This window comes from Haematobia irritans, chromosome 5 (assembly GCF_050003625.1).
Source record: "Haematobia irritans isolate KBUSLIRL chromosome 5, ASM5000362v1, whole genome shotgun sequence".
NCBI classification, from domain to species: domain Eukaryota; kingdom Metazoa; phylum Arthropoda; class Insecta; order Diptera; family Muscidae; genus Haematobia; species Haematobia irritans.
The window spans coordinates 71,579,182-71,594,562 of NC_134401.1; the positions used below are offsets into that span (position 1 = coordinate 71,579,182).

The window sequence follows — 15,381 nt, forward strand, 5'->3', positions numbered from 1 at the left end:
CACCATTTTATAATGTTTTCAAGAACGTAGAATCCATAATTTTAGTTTTCTGCAAAGAGATACACATTTAGTGACTTCCTTAAAGTTCTATTTCATTTTTTATTTTCACTTACCTATTTTTATGAACTATTTGGTTATTTGTCTAAAATTTTCCATTTTTTTAATTTCTTGCAATTGACCACGAACTTCGTTGCATAAATACGTATTGAAAACCACATGGTTTTTTCGTTGCATTTTAGGGTAGTGTTTTGTCAAAGTTTTCTCATATTATCTTCAAAACCTTTTCAAAGATTTTGTCAACATTTTGGCAAATTGGAAGTAATTCGCAAACAATTTGAAGATGTATTGAAGATGAGCTATTTCAAGTCAAATTGAATTTATGTTGAAAATTATATTTACCCTCAAACTGAAAAGTTGTTGCATTTGAAAAACGCTCATCCTGTGTTTATTGGGCATGTGGTTTTCAATACTTATTTGTGCAACGAAGTTCGTGGTCAATTGCAAGAAATTAAAAAATGGAAAATTTTAGACAAATAACCAAATAGTTTATAAAAATAGGTAAGTGAAAATAATAAATGAAATAAAACTTTAAGGAAGTCACTAAATGTATATCTCTTTGCAGAAAACTAAAATTATGGATTCTACGTTCTTGAAAACATTAAAAAGCTGACCGATGAAAAAATGGTGGACAATTAACTGGAACTGCTTCAAATAGTTTATAATAATTGGTACGTCAATATGAAAAATTAAATCAACACTTTAGAGAAGTCACTAAATTTAAATCTCTTTGCAGAAAACTAAAATCTTTGGATGCTACATTCTTGCAAACATTAAGAAGCTGACCAATGAAAAATGAGTGGCTTATCGACAAGAAAAAGTTTCCAGAAACATTACAAGTACAACCAATTAAAATTGTTAAAAACAACAAATTGTTGAAATCAACAACTTCTGGATGAAAATGTGCATCACATCGTCAGTTTAATTCATATGTTATTATCAGTTTAAAATGGATATTTTGTGAATTTCTTCTGCTGGGAATCAATTCTAACACACGGTCCAGTACGTTCCTAATTTCAAATTGCCCGCATGTTAATAAATTTTAATGCTGTTTTATGACACCAAAAGGAAGGAAATCGAATTATCAATGCAAATGTGTTTACTAATAATGTTTAAGATATTTAAAGTTTTGTTGTTTTTTTTTTTGTTTTTGTTCTTATTTGTTGATATGTTTAATAAGATTATTATATATCAATTGGTATTGTAGTGTATTATGTAGTGTAGTGTATTTTTATATATTTTATTTTGAAGAAAATGAATAAATTATACAAAATTCATAGAATTTTGGCTTTGACTTTCAATTTGAAGTGGGGATATCATTCATACAAATTTAGGTTGAAAAGTATTTGCAACGATGTTAAATTTGAATTTGACTCGCATCGAAAATTATTTGACAAATTATTGAGTAGCGATGCATTTCAATTTGAGGATAACACTTGAGATATTATTGCTAATGTGTTGAATTTCACTGTTGAGGGTAATGTCTGTTTTTTGTTGAGAACGCGATTTTCTCAACAATTTCTCAACTTGAATATTACCCTAATCCTTTGAAAAATTGTTGAAATTAGGCATTTTTCAAACGTTTGTGTTTATTGGGTATTTAATAACACCCCATTCATTTACCCAATAAGAATAGCTTCCACTTAAAAATAGTCTTTGTTAAGTTGTATTTTTTTTATTTAATTAAAGTATTATAATTAAAGTACAGGAATTTTAATAAAAAACAATATCCGTTATAAATGTAAAAAGCAAAAATGAATCATGATAATAATAACAATAATATTGAATAATATTGGGCTTATGCTGTAGTCAAGGGGGGCTACGTAAGAGGAAGAGGGGCTCCTATACACTGGCCGACGATGGTGATGGAGCACTGTGACAGATTGTATGTTGTTGTTGTGAACTGTATTTCTGAGGCGCAGAGATCTTCCAATCTCACCAGAGCAAACGACTACCTGGGTTGAAGGAGACGAGAGGGGTTACTCGTGGGATAGAATCTCACAGGAAATTTAATCCACACAAGTAGAACCAAAAGAATAAAAACACACAAGAGGAGTCAGTTCAGTATGGGGTTTATTGGAGTTGAAGTTCCTCACCAGTAAAATTGCAGCTTCTTCTGCTGTTGGTAAAAAAAGTGACCCTATTTAGGTAGAGTGACTTCCCAAGAAGTCGCTATTTCTAAATTTGTATCTTTTTTCGTACATTATAATTCATTTTCATTGACATTAGTAGATCTTAGTTATTTTCAAACTGTAGATATTTTGGTAAAATAAATTCAAATGGCAGTTACAAATTAAATTCAAATAAGAAAATTCAAATGTTATTAAGTATAAAGCTATAGGTTTATACATGGCGCCGGGCCTAGGATTTGGCCGCGCCGTGGCTAGCGCATAGCACCGAAGCAAGTGACCGGATTGCGTCCGATAGAACATAAGGGTCTATGGTTGGGTTGCCGCTGTTGTTCTTGTTGCCTACTGATGACGTCTTGGGATGTTGGGTTGTTTGACGACGTGAAGTTTTATTTGTTGTCTTCCGTTTGGATTTAAGGTAAAATTACATACAATGCGTTCAATGCGTTAAATGCGTCCGATGATTGAAGAGTTGAAATTTCTCTTTGAAATCAAAAGCTCGAATAGTCTGCCGCAAACAGAAAAAATCAACCCTTCCATCAACGCACGAATTGACGCATTGTGTGTAATTCAACCTTTATTCATTCGGGTTGGATGTGATTCAATATTTTGTTGTTTTTGTTGTGCAGCTCTTCGTTTGGTTTTGAGATGAGAGGATAGGGTCTTACGTTGTGGATGTAACAATGTGTTGTGATAGTTCCTGCATTTTCTACATTTGTTTTTAGATGTACATTTGGCTACCGTATGACGTTTTGCTAGGCAGTTGATGCAATATTTATGAAGCTTTACGGTACGACTCCTTTCTAGCGGCATCATTTTTATGAACCGGGGACAAACTCGAATGCTGTGGAAGCTTTTGCATACCATGCAACGATATAGATTAGACTTGGGTATGGTGCTGTAAAATATAAATTCAAATATCTGTTAATGGAAATGAGTTCTTCACGGACATGAAGTATGTGAAGATTGTGTTAGTAGCTTGATTGTTAGGGGTTTGCGGTGTTTAGAAAAGGTAGATGACAAAGCTTTACAATGGGGCGACTAACGAGTCCTGTCGCAGTTCGAACGTCAACAACTCGTATGTTACCATCTGGTCCCGAATGAATTTGTTCAATTCGGCCTAATCGCCATTCACTTGGAGGCATCAAATCGTCGATTAATACTACTAAATCACCGATTTTGACATTCGAGTTCGGCTGCTTCCATTTATAGCGTTTCTGTAGTGATTTGAGGTAATCATCTTTCCACTTTACAGCGAATTGATGATGCAAAGCTTTGAGCTTTGTCCATTTATTAATTAGAGACATATTTTGGGCGAGTGGCTCTGGTAAAGACAACATGGGAGACCCTTTTAAAAAGTGACCAGGGGTGAGGGCTGTCAGATCCGATGGATCTTCTGATATCGCACTAATGGGACGAGAATTAAGCACACCCTCTATTCGAGCCAATATCGTCGCAAATTGTTCGAAGTAAATTTATAGGACCCAGCAATTCTCTTAAAGTGGTGTTTGAAACTTTTAACGGCTGCCTCCCAGAGGCCGCCCATATGTGGCGCATGAGGTGGAATAAAATTCCACTCAAATCCATGAGAAGCATATTTGTCCGATATATCTTTCGTAGTAGATTATATAAATTTCGAAAATTCCCTTAAAAGTACCCTGCTGGCGCCAACAAAATTCCGCCCATTATCCGATACTACCCTTCTGGGTAGCCCTCGCCTCCCAACGAATCGAGCAAACGTGGCTTCAAAAGCTGCTGATGAGAGGTCAGAACAGGGCTCTAAATGTGTGGCCTTGGTTGAGAAACACACAAATACCGACACATAACCTTTCACAATGGGAGCTTTTCGCAAGTGGGAAGTTTTCAGTTCAAACGGACCCGCAAAATCGAGTCCGGGTACATGAAACGGTGGGGTAATGTTACACTTATCGAATGGTAATGGCGCCATGATTTGTGAACATGACTTATGTTTACAAATAATACACACTTTGCACTTGCGGATAATGGATTTCACTCTGGGTTTTAATCTTGAAGTATACAATTCTGTCTGCACCATTCTACACATGAGCAGACAATCAGCAAGAACTAGGAAATTATGTAAGTGTGAATGGAATAGACTGCAAAGCCTAGACTTCCTGGGGAGAATTATTGGGTGGCTTTCATTGTATGGCAATGTCGAATGTGCTAGACGACCGTTCAGGCGAAGTATGTCATCTTGATCGATGAAGGGATTGATTGGGATCAATGGGCTATCTTTCGGTAATGGATTTTTCAGTAAAATTGCATCATATTCCCTTTTGAAGTAACGTTTTTGGGTTAGACTTATCAATCTTTTCTTTGAGCATACGATTTCGTTGTGAGTTAAATCAATGGAAGAGTTGGTGTCAACATTGACATTGCGACGCAGTCTGTTATAAAACCGGAAAATATAAGATACCACCCGTAAAGCCTTTGAGTAAGACGAGAATCTGTCTAGTATATCAAAAGATTCCGAAATAACATTAAAGGCCTGACAGTTTCTGCCGGTTTCGGGAGTGGGAACTGGATTGCCATTTGGCCAAGTTGTTGGCGGATTTGTTTTGTTTGTCCACCAAAGTAAGTTGTTCTGAAGATCTTGTGGTCTACAACCTCTTGTGCCCAAATCAGATACATGTGGTATACCAAATAGGTATTGATGTCCTCTACCAAGTTCCGTTGTCACTTTTGTGTACGAAGTCCATTCCTGGCCTCAGCGCTGGAAATACTGTCCTGACCACCAGTGCGTCCAACAGTTTCTGGAAAATTTTGTTCTACACTCGGCGTTTCCCAGATACGTGTGGTATACCAAATTGTAGGTATTGATGTCCTCTACCAAGTTCCGTTGTCACTTTTGTGTACGAAGTCCATTCCTGGCCTCAGCGCTGGAAATACTGTCCTGACCACCAGTGCGTCCAACAGTTTCTGGAAAATTTTGTTCTACACTCGGCGTTTCCCAGATACATGTGGTATACCAAATTGTAGTTATGATGTCCTCTACCAAGTTCCGTTGCCACTTTTGTGTACGAAGTCCATTCCTGGCCTCAGCGCTGGAAATACTGTCCTGACCACTAGTGCGTCCAACAGTTTCTGGAAAATTTTGTTCTACACTCGGCGTTTCCCAGATACATGTGGTATACCAAATTGGAGGTATTGATGCCCTCTACCAAGTTCCGTTGTCATTTTTGTGTACGAAGTCCATTCCTGGCCTCAGCGCTGGAAATACTGTCCTGACCACCAGTGCGCCCAACAGTTTCTGGAAAATTTTGAAGGTCCTCAGTGGAGCAGGACTGGTTTTGAATTGGAGGAAGTGTAAATTTGGGTACCGTGAATTGGACTATTTAGGTTACAGGGTAAGTGCAAAAGGGGTACGACCGAACGACGACCATATTAACACAATTGAACAGTATCCGGTCCCAAAAGATGGAGAGGAATTACAGAGATGTTTAGGACTTTTCGCATATTTCCGTCGCTTCGTCTATGACTTTGCTAGAATAGCCAGAGCGTTAACAAGTCTGAAGAATAAAGAGTTACAATGGAATGAGGAATGTGATAAAGCATTCTTGACATTGAAGAGTGCATTAGTTAAACGTCCGGTATTGGCCGTTTACGATCCGTTACGTAAGACCGAATTACACACCGACGCTAGTTCTAAAGGCTATGGTTCAATACTCATGCAGAGGCAGGATGACGGAAAATTTCACCCAGTAGCCTATTATTCTAAATGTACGACCCCCGCGGAGTCGAGATACCATAGTTTTGAACTAGAGACCCTGGCCATAATATATTCATTGAAACGTTTTCGAATATACTTAGAGGGTATATCATCCACTATCGTGACCAACTGTAATGCATTAACATTGACCTTGAACAAGAGACCCATAAACGCAAGGATAGCCAGGTGGGCACTTGAATTGGAGAATTATAACTACAATATCAGGCATAGGAGAGGGGAACTGATGTCTCATGTTGATGCGTTGAGTCGGACTCCGATCGCGGCGTCTATTGAAGAGTACGACATTGAGTTTAATATCCAGGTAATGCAGACTAACGATCCAGAAATTCGGCTGCTTAGGGACAAACTGGAAAGTCGTGAAGTGAAAGGGTTCGTTCTGGAAAACGGAGTAGTTTATCACTGCGGTGAGAATGGTAGATGGCAATTGTATGTACCAAAGGAAATGGAGTATAACGTTATGCGTACGGCACACGAGAAGTTAAGACATGTGGGCGTCGAGAAATGTGTGAGAGAGGTTCAGAAATGCTACTGGTTCTCCAGTATGAGGGAGAAGTTTGACGGATTTATAAAGAGTTGCTTGAAATGTCTTTACTATTCAGCTTCTCAGAGAAGAAATGAAAGGAATCTATATAACATCACGAAATTACCGGAGCCCTTCGACACGCTGCACATCGATTATTTTGGACCATTACCTGCGATTAGGTCCAAGCGCAAGCATGTTCTAGTCGTGATGCTTTAACTAAATTTACGAAATTATACGCGATAAATTCCCCCGGGACTAGGGAAACTTGTTGCGCACTGGGTGGATATTTTCGTAATTATAGCGAGGCGGATCATCAGCGATAGGGGTACATGTTTTACATATAATGAATTTCGGATTTTTTTGTGTAGAAACAATATAACACACGTAAAGGTTGCCGTGGCATCTCCACAGTCCAATGGTCAGGTAGAAAGGGTCAATAGCGATCTGAGGGCAATGCTGGCTAAACTTTCTGAGCCAATTGAACATTCTGATTGGGCTGGAAAATTGGAGCAAATAGAATTCGCGATGAACAACTCCATTCATAGATCTACAGGAAAGTCTCCCAGCATGTTACTATTCGGACTAGATCAAAGGGGCTGTATTATAGAGGAAGTGGCAGAATATTTTCAGGCAAGACAGACCGATAGAGTGAGGGATCTAGAAGCTGTTAGGGAGGATGCATCCGACACCATCAAAAATGTCAGTCGTACAATTTGAATTATTTTAACAAACATCACAAGCCTGCTAAATCATTTCAACAGGGCGACCTAGTGCTTTTGAAAAATGTCGATAACACCGCAGGAGTGAACAAACAATTATTACCTAAGTTCCGCGGTCCATATATCATTCAAAAATGTTTGGGTAACGACCCATATGAAATTTCGGACATAGAAAATTGCCAAATTACACAAATGCCGTATGTGGGAATAGTAGACTCCACCCGCCTCCGATTATATCAGAAACATATCGAAAGTACAATGGACATGGACCATGAAGGCAACACTGACCAGTGCACAGATTATGAGATTCAAGATGAGGAGGTTACTAGCACAGGGAATGAAAGTGAAGAGTATGAAGTATTATGAAGATTATGAGAATTTAGATGAGACTCTTTTAGAGAACTAACAATCGAGGACTATTGTGTTGTCAGATTGGCCGACATGTAGTGATAAGGAGCTCCACGCAAATCCGAGAAGGCCAATCTGGCAACACCATCCTTTTTACATTAACCAAATAAACAGAAACGTTTGAAAAATGCTAAATTTCACCAATTTTTCAAACATTTTTTCAAAGGATTAGGGTAATATTCAAGTTGAGAAATTATTGAGAAAATCGCTTTCTCAACAAAAAACAGACATTCAACACATTAAGGCCGGTAAGCACCTCTAGCGAAAAATTTCATTCCCATAAGAAATGCATTGCTATTTATGCTAACGAAATTTTCGGTAGCGTTCAATTTCGTAAGCTGGTACGCACCTCTAATGAAAATAACAGGGTTGTCAAAAGCATATTTTGGCAGCAAACATTTAATTTATTACAACCATTGTGTGCGTAAAAGTTTTAAAAGGTCTGTAAATAATAAACAATTTATTTGAGGAATATTTGGAACATATATTAACAATTTTCAAAAGCGATTAGCTGGTTTAAAATTTGTGTACACAGGCCTGCTTTTTTGTTGTAGACTTAAATAAATTTTTGCTACCGAAAATTTCGCTAGAGGTGCATACCGGCCTTTAGCAATAATATCTCAAGGCCGGTACTCTGTTCGGTTTTCGCGTTGAAACTCCATACAAAACCAAAACATGCGAAAAACTAGCGAAATTTTTTCCATTTGTGGTACTTTGTTTTTTTTTTTTTTCGAGTTGAAAAACTGACGTAACTCGCGTAGTCAGTATTTTCATAACATGGCGCCATTTGCAATGTGAATTAAGAAATAATTTATTTATTAAACTGATTTTCGTGAATTTATAACACAAAAGTGGATCTGATTATTATTTAAAAATGTAATCTGATGATTGATAAAACAAAGTATAACATGGAGTTGTATTTCCATAATAAACTAGCAACAATATCTCCCGCTCCCTACTATATGGTAGAATATAAATAATGTACATATATAACATGAAATTTAAACACAAATGTTAACAAAATAAAAGCTTTATTTGGTGAATTATATTTTACAATCGTTTCATTTGTTCTGGGCATCGGGATAATAAACACAAAACATAATTTAAACAAAAGGAGGCACAGCAATTGATGTTCCAAAACAAGCATTAGCACTTCAACCAACATGTATAGTACCGAGGTAGCAATGAATGGAATCACAAGAATTAATTGCTATGTTCCAAAAAATAAAATGCAGCACTGTAAAATTTATTTTTATAATTCCAAAGATATTTGTAAAATAACTTCGCCTGCTTCTTCTTTTTCAAATTATTTATGTATTTTGTATGCTTGAGTGTGTAAATCGAGCCACTAGTTGCCTATGTATATGTAATCATTTCGTTACATTTTGCGATGTTATCAATACAGTTCGATGAAATAAACGCGAAAAAGTTCGAAAATGGATGTTTTTTTCCTTCAAAATATATTGTCAACACTATCATTTTTCAACGCGAAACAATTATTGAGTGGAACTTTTTTCGCACCAACAAACAGAGTACCGGCCTTCAAGTGTTAAGGCCGGTACTCTGTTCGGTTTTCGCGTTGAAACTCCATACAAAATTAAAAAATGCGAAAAACTAGCGAAATTTTTCCATTTGTGGTACTTTGTTTTTCGAGTTGAAAAACTGACGTTTATAGCATGGCGCCATTTGCAATGTGAATTAAGAAATAATTTATTTATTAAAACTATTTGTGTGGGTTTATAACACAAACACGGATTATATTTTTGTTCCGAAACTATACAAAGGATCAAAGGAGTAGCAGATCAATTGCCCAAGGAAAATAAAATGGTTATTTTGTAATAACAAGCAGCAACCACCAACTTAATTCAATATCGCTCCTTGTAAAATAGCGCTCCAAGTTACCTAAATAAACACCGCTTTCTATGTGCGAAATAATGGTTTCTATAAAAATTTTTCGCAAGAATGAACATAGTACCGGCCTTTATCCTCAAATTGAAATGCATCGCTACTCAATAATTTGTCAAACAATTTTCGATGCGAGTCAAATTCAAAATTAACATCGTTGCAAATACTTTTCAACCTAAATTTGTATGAATGATACCCACTTCAAATTGAAAGTCAAAGCCAAAATTCTATGAATTTTGTATAATTTATTCATTTTCATCAAAATCAACAAATAAGAAAAAAAAAACAAACAACAAAACTTTAAATATCTTAAACATTCCCTGCCAGCATTTCAAAGTTCCATTTCAACCTCATCGTTACCACAGACTCGTAAATGTCACTTCAACCATCATGAAAAGGTACATAAAAAAGTACATGCAAGTAATTTGCCATCCCTACTGTTAAAAAAGCCATTTTTTTGTGAAACGCCAAGCGCAACCAGCTTGTTATATTTTAATTAAATAAAAACGAAAATAAAGTTCTGAAAACATAGATTATACGCTTAAAATTGTGAAAGGTATATTGGTGAACAATTTGGTGATTTTCCAAATGGAATAAAGTGATTGTTTTTCAGATATTTTACAGACACGCTGCCTCTATGGAATAAAAACACTGGTTGATAGACGCAGCAACATGTAACTCGCTACTTGTAACTCAACATCATCATTAATGCCAAAAATTATGTTAAATGTAATGTGATAGTGGTATAAATGTTATATTTTTAAGAATTTGTAAATGTTTAATCAAATTAATAAATATCTAAACAAACGTGTTTTACTCGACCACAATGATTCTTTTACAACTATCTTAAAATGCACTTTTTCTGATTGTTTGGAGGGTCCCTTATTGGCGTCGTTCTAAATTGATCTATAAAGGCACCTAATAATTGCACTCATGCGAAACATTTTTGTAGTAACTTGGCGTGGTACAACTTCTCAATAGTGACGGCGCTTTTCCGACGAGTTTTTGATGTCGTATATGATTGTTTTCGACGTAGTGGGGATTCTCAAAAGAGTCCCCAAATTCAAAAAATGTTGGCAGGGTTATTAGTAAACACTTTTGCATTGATAATTCGATTTCCTTCCTTTTATTAACATGCGGGCAATTTGAAATTAGAAACGTACTGGACCGCGTGTTAGAATTGATTTCCAGCAGAAGGAATTCACAAAATATCCATTTTAAACTGATAATAACATATGAATTAAACTGACGATGTGATGCACATTTTCATCCAGAAGTTGTTGATTTCAACAATTTGTTGTTTTTAACAATTTTAATTGGTTGCACTTGTGATGTTTCTGGAAACTTTTTCTTGTTGATAAGCCACTCATTTTTCATTGGTCAGCTTCTTATTGTTTGCAAGAATGTAGCATCCAAAGATTTTAGTTTTCTGCAAAGAGATTTAAATTTAGTGACTTCTTTAAAGTGTTGTTTTAATTTTTCATATTGACGCACCAATTATTATAAACTATTTGAAGCAGTTCCAGTTAATTGTCCACCATTTTTTCATTGGTCAGCTTTTGAATGTTTTCAAGAACGTAGAATCCATAATTTTAGTTTTCTGCAAAGAGATATACATTTAGTGACTTCCTTAAAGTTTTATTTCATTTTTTATTTTCACTTACCTATTTTTATAAACTATTTGGTTATTTGTCTAAAATTTTCCATTTTTTTATTTCTTGCAATTGACCACGAACTTCGTTACACAAATACGTATTGAAAACCACATCGTTTTTTCGTTGCATTTTAGGGTAGTGTTTCGTCAAAGTTTTCTCATATTATCTTCAACACATTTTCAAAGATTTCGTCAACATTTTGGCAAATTGGAAGTAATTCGCAAACAATTTGAAGATGAGCTATTTCAAGTCAAGTTGAATTTATGTTGAAAATTATATTTACCCTCAAACTGAAAAGTTGTTGCATTTGAAAAACGCTCATCCTGTGTTTATTGGGAAGCAACTCTGTAAGAACCGTTTCCGTACTAATTTATTCTATTATTTGTATGTCGAACGAACAAGTGTGTTTCTTACTGGTTTCTTACACTGGAAACTTTTTCTTGACGATAAGCCACTCATTTTTCATCGGTCAGCTTCTTAATGTTTGCAAGAATAGAACACTTGAGAAATTATTGCTAATGTGTTGAATTTTACTATTGAGGGTAAGGTCTGTTTTTTGTTGAGAACACTATTTTCTCAACAATTTCTAAACTTGAATATTACACTAATCGTTTGAACAAATGTTTGAATAATTGTTGAAATTAAGCATTTTTCAAACGTTTGTGTTTATTGGGCTATGTTCATTGGGCTGTAAAGCGCATAAATGAAATCAAATAATAAAAATGTTTGGCAACCATGACGTATTAGAGTTTGAAGATATGGCAGCATTATTTTTGTAAATAGCGTCGCTTGGCATAGTGAACATCTGCAAACGTATTTGTGGTAGTTAATAGGTTGGTAAATTAAAAAATTATTGTGTTCGTAGAACGGAGCCAGTGGAAAATAAGTAAGAAAATTATCGTTAATGAAGTTGTACTATTTTTTGTGTGTGCCCTTTCACCTGTTGTTTTATAATTAAAACGCACTAAATGTTGTTACTAATACATATCGCCAAATAATGTCAGAAATTATGCCATACTAGTTATCACTATGATGTTAGTAAAGTGGCTGCCTGATAGTTTAGGCTCAGATTATTTAGCCCATTGTAATACATACCAGCATTACTGAGAGGGAATAATCCACCGCTTTTCAGTATTTGGTCGAAATTGGGATTTAAACCATGAACCTCTGTATGCATGGCGGGCTAACCATTGCAACACGGAGGCTCCCACTTATTACTATAGGGAAAGCTTTATATTGAAATGGAATTGGTTTCAAAGTGTTCAAGTTTATTAGTTTGTTTAGGTCTAGGAAAACAAACAATTGGGATAAATGACCATTCCCATTGTCAAAATGAATACCTCAATTTTAATTTCAAAATTCCATATAATACATTTGTATATAAAAATTGTGATATTGAAAACGGGAAAAATAACTCAAGAGAAACGTCATCTTTCTAAAGCCGTCGATGGAACATCAACAACGCGAGATACGGATAAATAATCATATTTTGTTGTCGAGCAGGTGTCGCACGAATAAAATATGCGCAAAGAAAACAGTACAACCATTTCGAATGAATTTAAAATTGAAATTGAGCAAGAAGTTTATCCCACGCAAACGAAACGATCTTGAGAAAATAGAAAACTCTAAATTGATTCGAATTCTATAGACATACTAACGAAATAACTATAGAAATACCGCGCAAATCCATTAGGATCGTTAGGAGGCTTAATTGTTATTAACACATTTGGATAGAATTTAGTCGTACCACCATATACAAACAATGTATGCTCATACTCATAATAATTTACGGATGGTTAATCGAAAGAATTTGTATGGTAATAGTAGGTTTAAAGTTTACGTTAACTGTTATGAATGTTGGGGTTAAACTTTAAACCTACTTTTCATATATAAGTTGTTTCGATATTTTACCTATAATTGGATATACACGTTTTCTACTAACAAATTTAGCTAAAAGTGCATACATAAATTTATAGATAATAGGCTCGTTTCCTTTTAGTATTGCATAACGCAAGCCGTGACAGACTAATTGAAGAATCGTCTAGTTTAACTAGATCCTTTTCCAAAAAGTGCCACACTGGCGTTTATTTTTTTAAATATGGAAATACAAATTAAGTAAAATCTTGCTTTTATTTTCACACTACGGAGCAAATTAGTTTCAACAAAGTTTTCAAAGCGCAGCATAGATGATAAATACATTTTGCTTTTAATTATAAAAGATAGAATCAAGAAGCGCCGAACTAACACCATGTTCTGGATATTGTTACCCGGAACGAAGGAATAATTTTATATATTATCAAAATGTTCATTTTGTTACCATTTTTACTTTACCCAAATTAGCAAACTTCGATTTATGAAATGGGGAGAAAACGGAAAATTCCTGTGGTTAGCGAGGAAAAAGAAAACACAGATGATACGCAGTCAAATGTCAACATCTTAACACACAACAATTCTGGAATCGGTAGTGGGCCGATATATACTATTATGTCCAAGATACAGTTAAATGAGACGTATCACAAAAAGTATATCAAAGAACTTCGTCACATTTATGAGAGTGTAAGCGTTTTTGTATATAAAGCAGAAATGCGATCTCAATTACTTTTATCTTCCAGATGGATCACGACGCATTTATTTACACTTTCATTAACATAATAAAGTCGGCAATGGTAGCCGAAGAAGGTAATGAATTTGCTCAAACAACTCTATTGTTTTGTGCAAAATTTGTTGGCTCATTTGAAGCAGAAGAGACACACCTACTTATGGCCGACACGTGCCGTTGGCTCCTGACAGTAAGATATTTATAGTATGGTTACTTTCTATTATATGAAACAACTTTATTTTAGACAATATCTAATAACCCTCACATAAGGTTCCGTCTATGTCAGTTTGTGAATATGATTCTTGGTGTGCTGGGACAGGAAGCAACTCTGGATGATGCTATTTGCGACCGAATACTTGAATACATGGTAGGCCGTTTACTTGATGTCTCTCCAAGTGTTCGTGTGCAAGCAATTTTGGCAATGCAACGTTTGCAGGTTCCTGATAATCCTGACGATCCCGTGCTTCGTTCATATCAATATCATCTCTGTTCAGATCCATCGCCGCGAGTTCGTCAAGCTGTTATAACATGCATGGGACGTAATTACCACACGATTCCATACATACTAGACCGTTTATGGGATATTGATGATAAAGTTCGTCGTCATACCTATTTGCATATGAGTAGCTATCCGGTCCGTTCGTATAAAGTGTCACAGCGTTTAACACTATTGGAACAAGGACTGAATGATCGAAATGAATCTGTAAAAAAGGTTGTTACCACAGTAATGTTACAACAGTGGATAGAATCATATCAAAAAGACCTTGTGAGCCTCATTGGTGCACTCAAATTAGATTCAAATGAAAGTGATTTAAATCGCTTCCGTAAAATTGGCAAACAGGCATTGAAAGAAATATTTAGGTAGGTAAATTTGCCAATATTCAATGCAGCATTAAAATGTAATTTTATTATAGGAGGCAAAGTAAAGAAGACATAATTGCGTGTTTACCACTTGAAACGGAAAATACGTTTTATCGATGCGTCCCGCACGCAAAATTGAATATCGAATTATCATTTTATTGGCAATGTTTGATAGAATATCTGCAAACTGAAATGGCAGAAGAGTTGGATTTGATAATACCTGAATTGAGCGTATTTTGTTCCTACGTGGAGGATTTTTGTCAGTCACATAAACGAGAAATGGATAAGTTCGAAGCCATGGAATTCCAATATATACTTCTATCCCTTATGGAAATATTGCATGCGTACGACTTGGGCGATGAAATAGGTCGAGGTAATTTACAAAAACTTCTTGAATGCTTGTTAAAAAATTACAACTTGGACGAAAAAGTAATTGAAGTAATTGTGAAGTGTGCAGAAAATTTGATTACAAATCAAGATCGTCGACATGAGGTAAGTTTTGATTGCAAACCATTAGATACAATACGATCAACTTACTTACCGATTCGCCTAAATCAAAATATTGCACTGATTACTCTAGAGCAGCGCTTCCCAAATGGGAACCCGTCGTAAAAAGGGGAAAGCACTACCACCTTTGTTGTGTCCTTGAAACTAGTTTCAATTAGTTATCACTACACACACATTTTTTGGCTCAACTGCAGTTTACGGGCCCCTCACCGAATTGCTTAAAATTAATATATGTTGTGTCATTCGGTGAGCTGATTCCAACAAAGT

At 35.6% G+C, this 15,381-nt stretch overlaps 1 protein-coding gene and 1 long non-coding RNA gene across 2 annotated transcripts in view; both read left to right on the forward strand.

Moving 5' to 3' along the window:
- Positions 1-9,944: 9,944 nt before the first annotated feature.
- Positions 9,945-10,299, forward strand: LOC142237551 (uncharacterized). Its single transcript, XR_012722508.1, has 2 exons — positions 9,945-10,048; positions 10,106-10,299. It is a non-coding gene; the product is annotated as an uncharacterized LOC142237551 (long non-coding RNA).
- A 1,609-nt stretch (positions 10,300-11,908) lies between these two features.
- Positions 11,909-15,381, forward strand: part of Cap-G (Chromosome associated protein G) — an 84,532-nt gene continuing 81,059 nt past the window's right edge. The window contains exons 1-5 of the mRNA XM_075310232.1: positions 11,909-12,033; positions 13,488-13,703; positions 13,760-13,936; positions 13,991-14,607; positions 14,661-15,099. Coding sequence (XP_075166347.1) covers positions 13,506-13,703; positions 13,760-13,936; positions 13,991-14,607; positions 14,661-15,099 — 1,431 coding nt within the window. The 5' untranslated portion in view covers positions 11,909-12,033; positions 13,488-13,505. The remainder of the gene's footprint in view (positions 12,034-13,487; positions 13,704-13,759; positions 13,937-13,990; positions 14,608-14,660; positions 15,100-15,381) is intronic.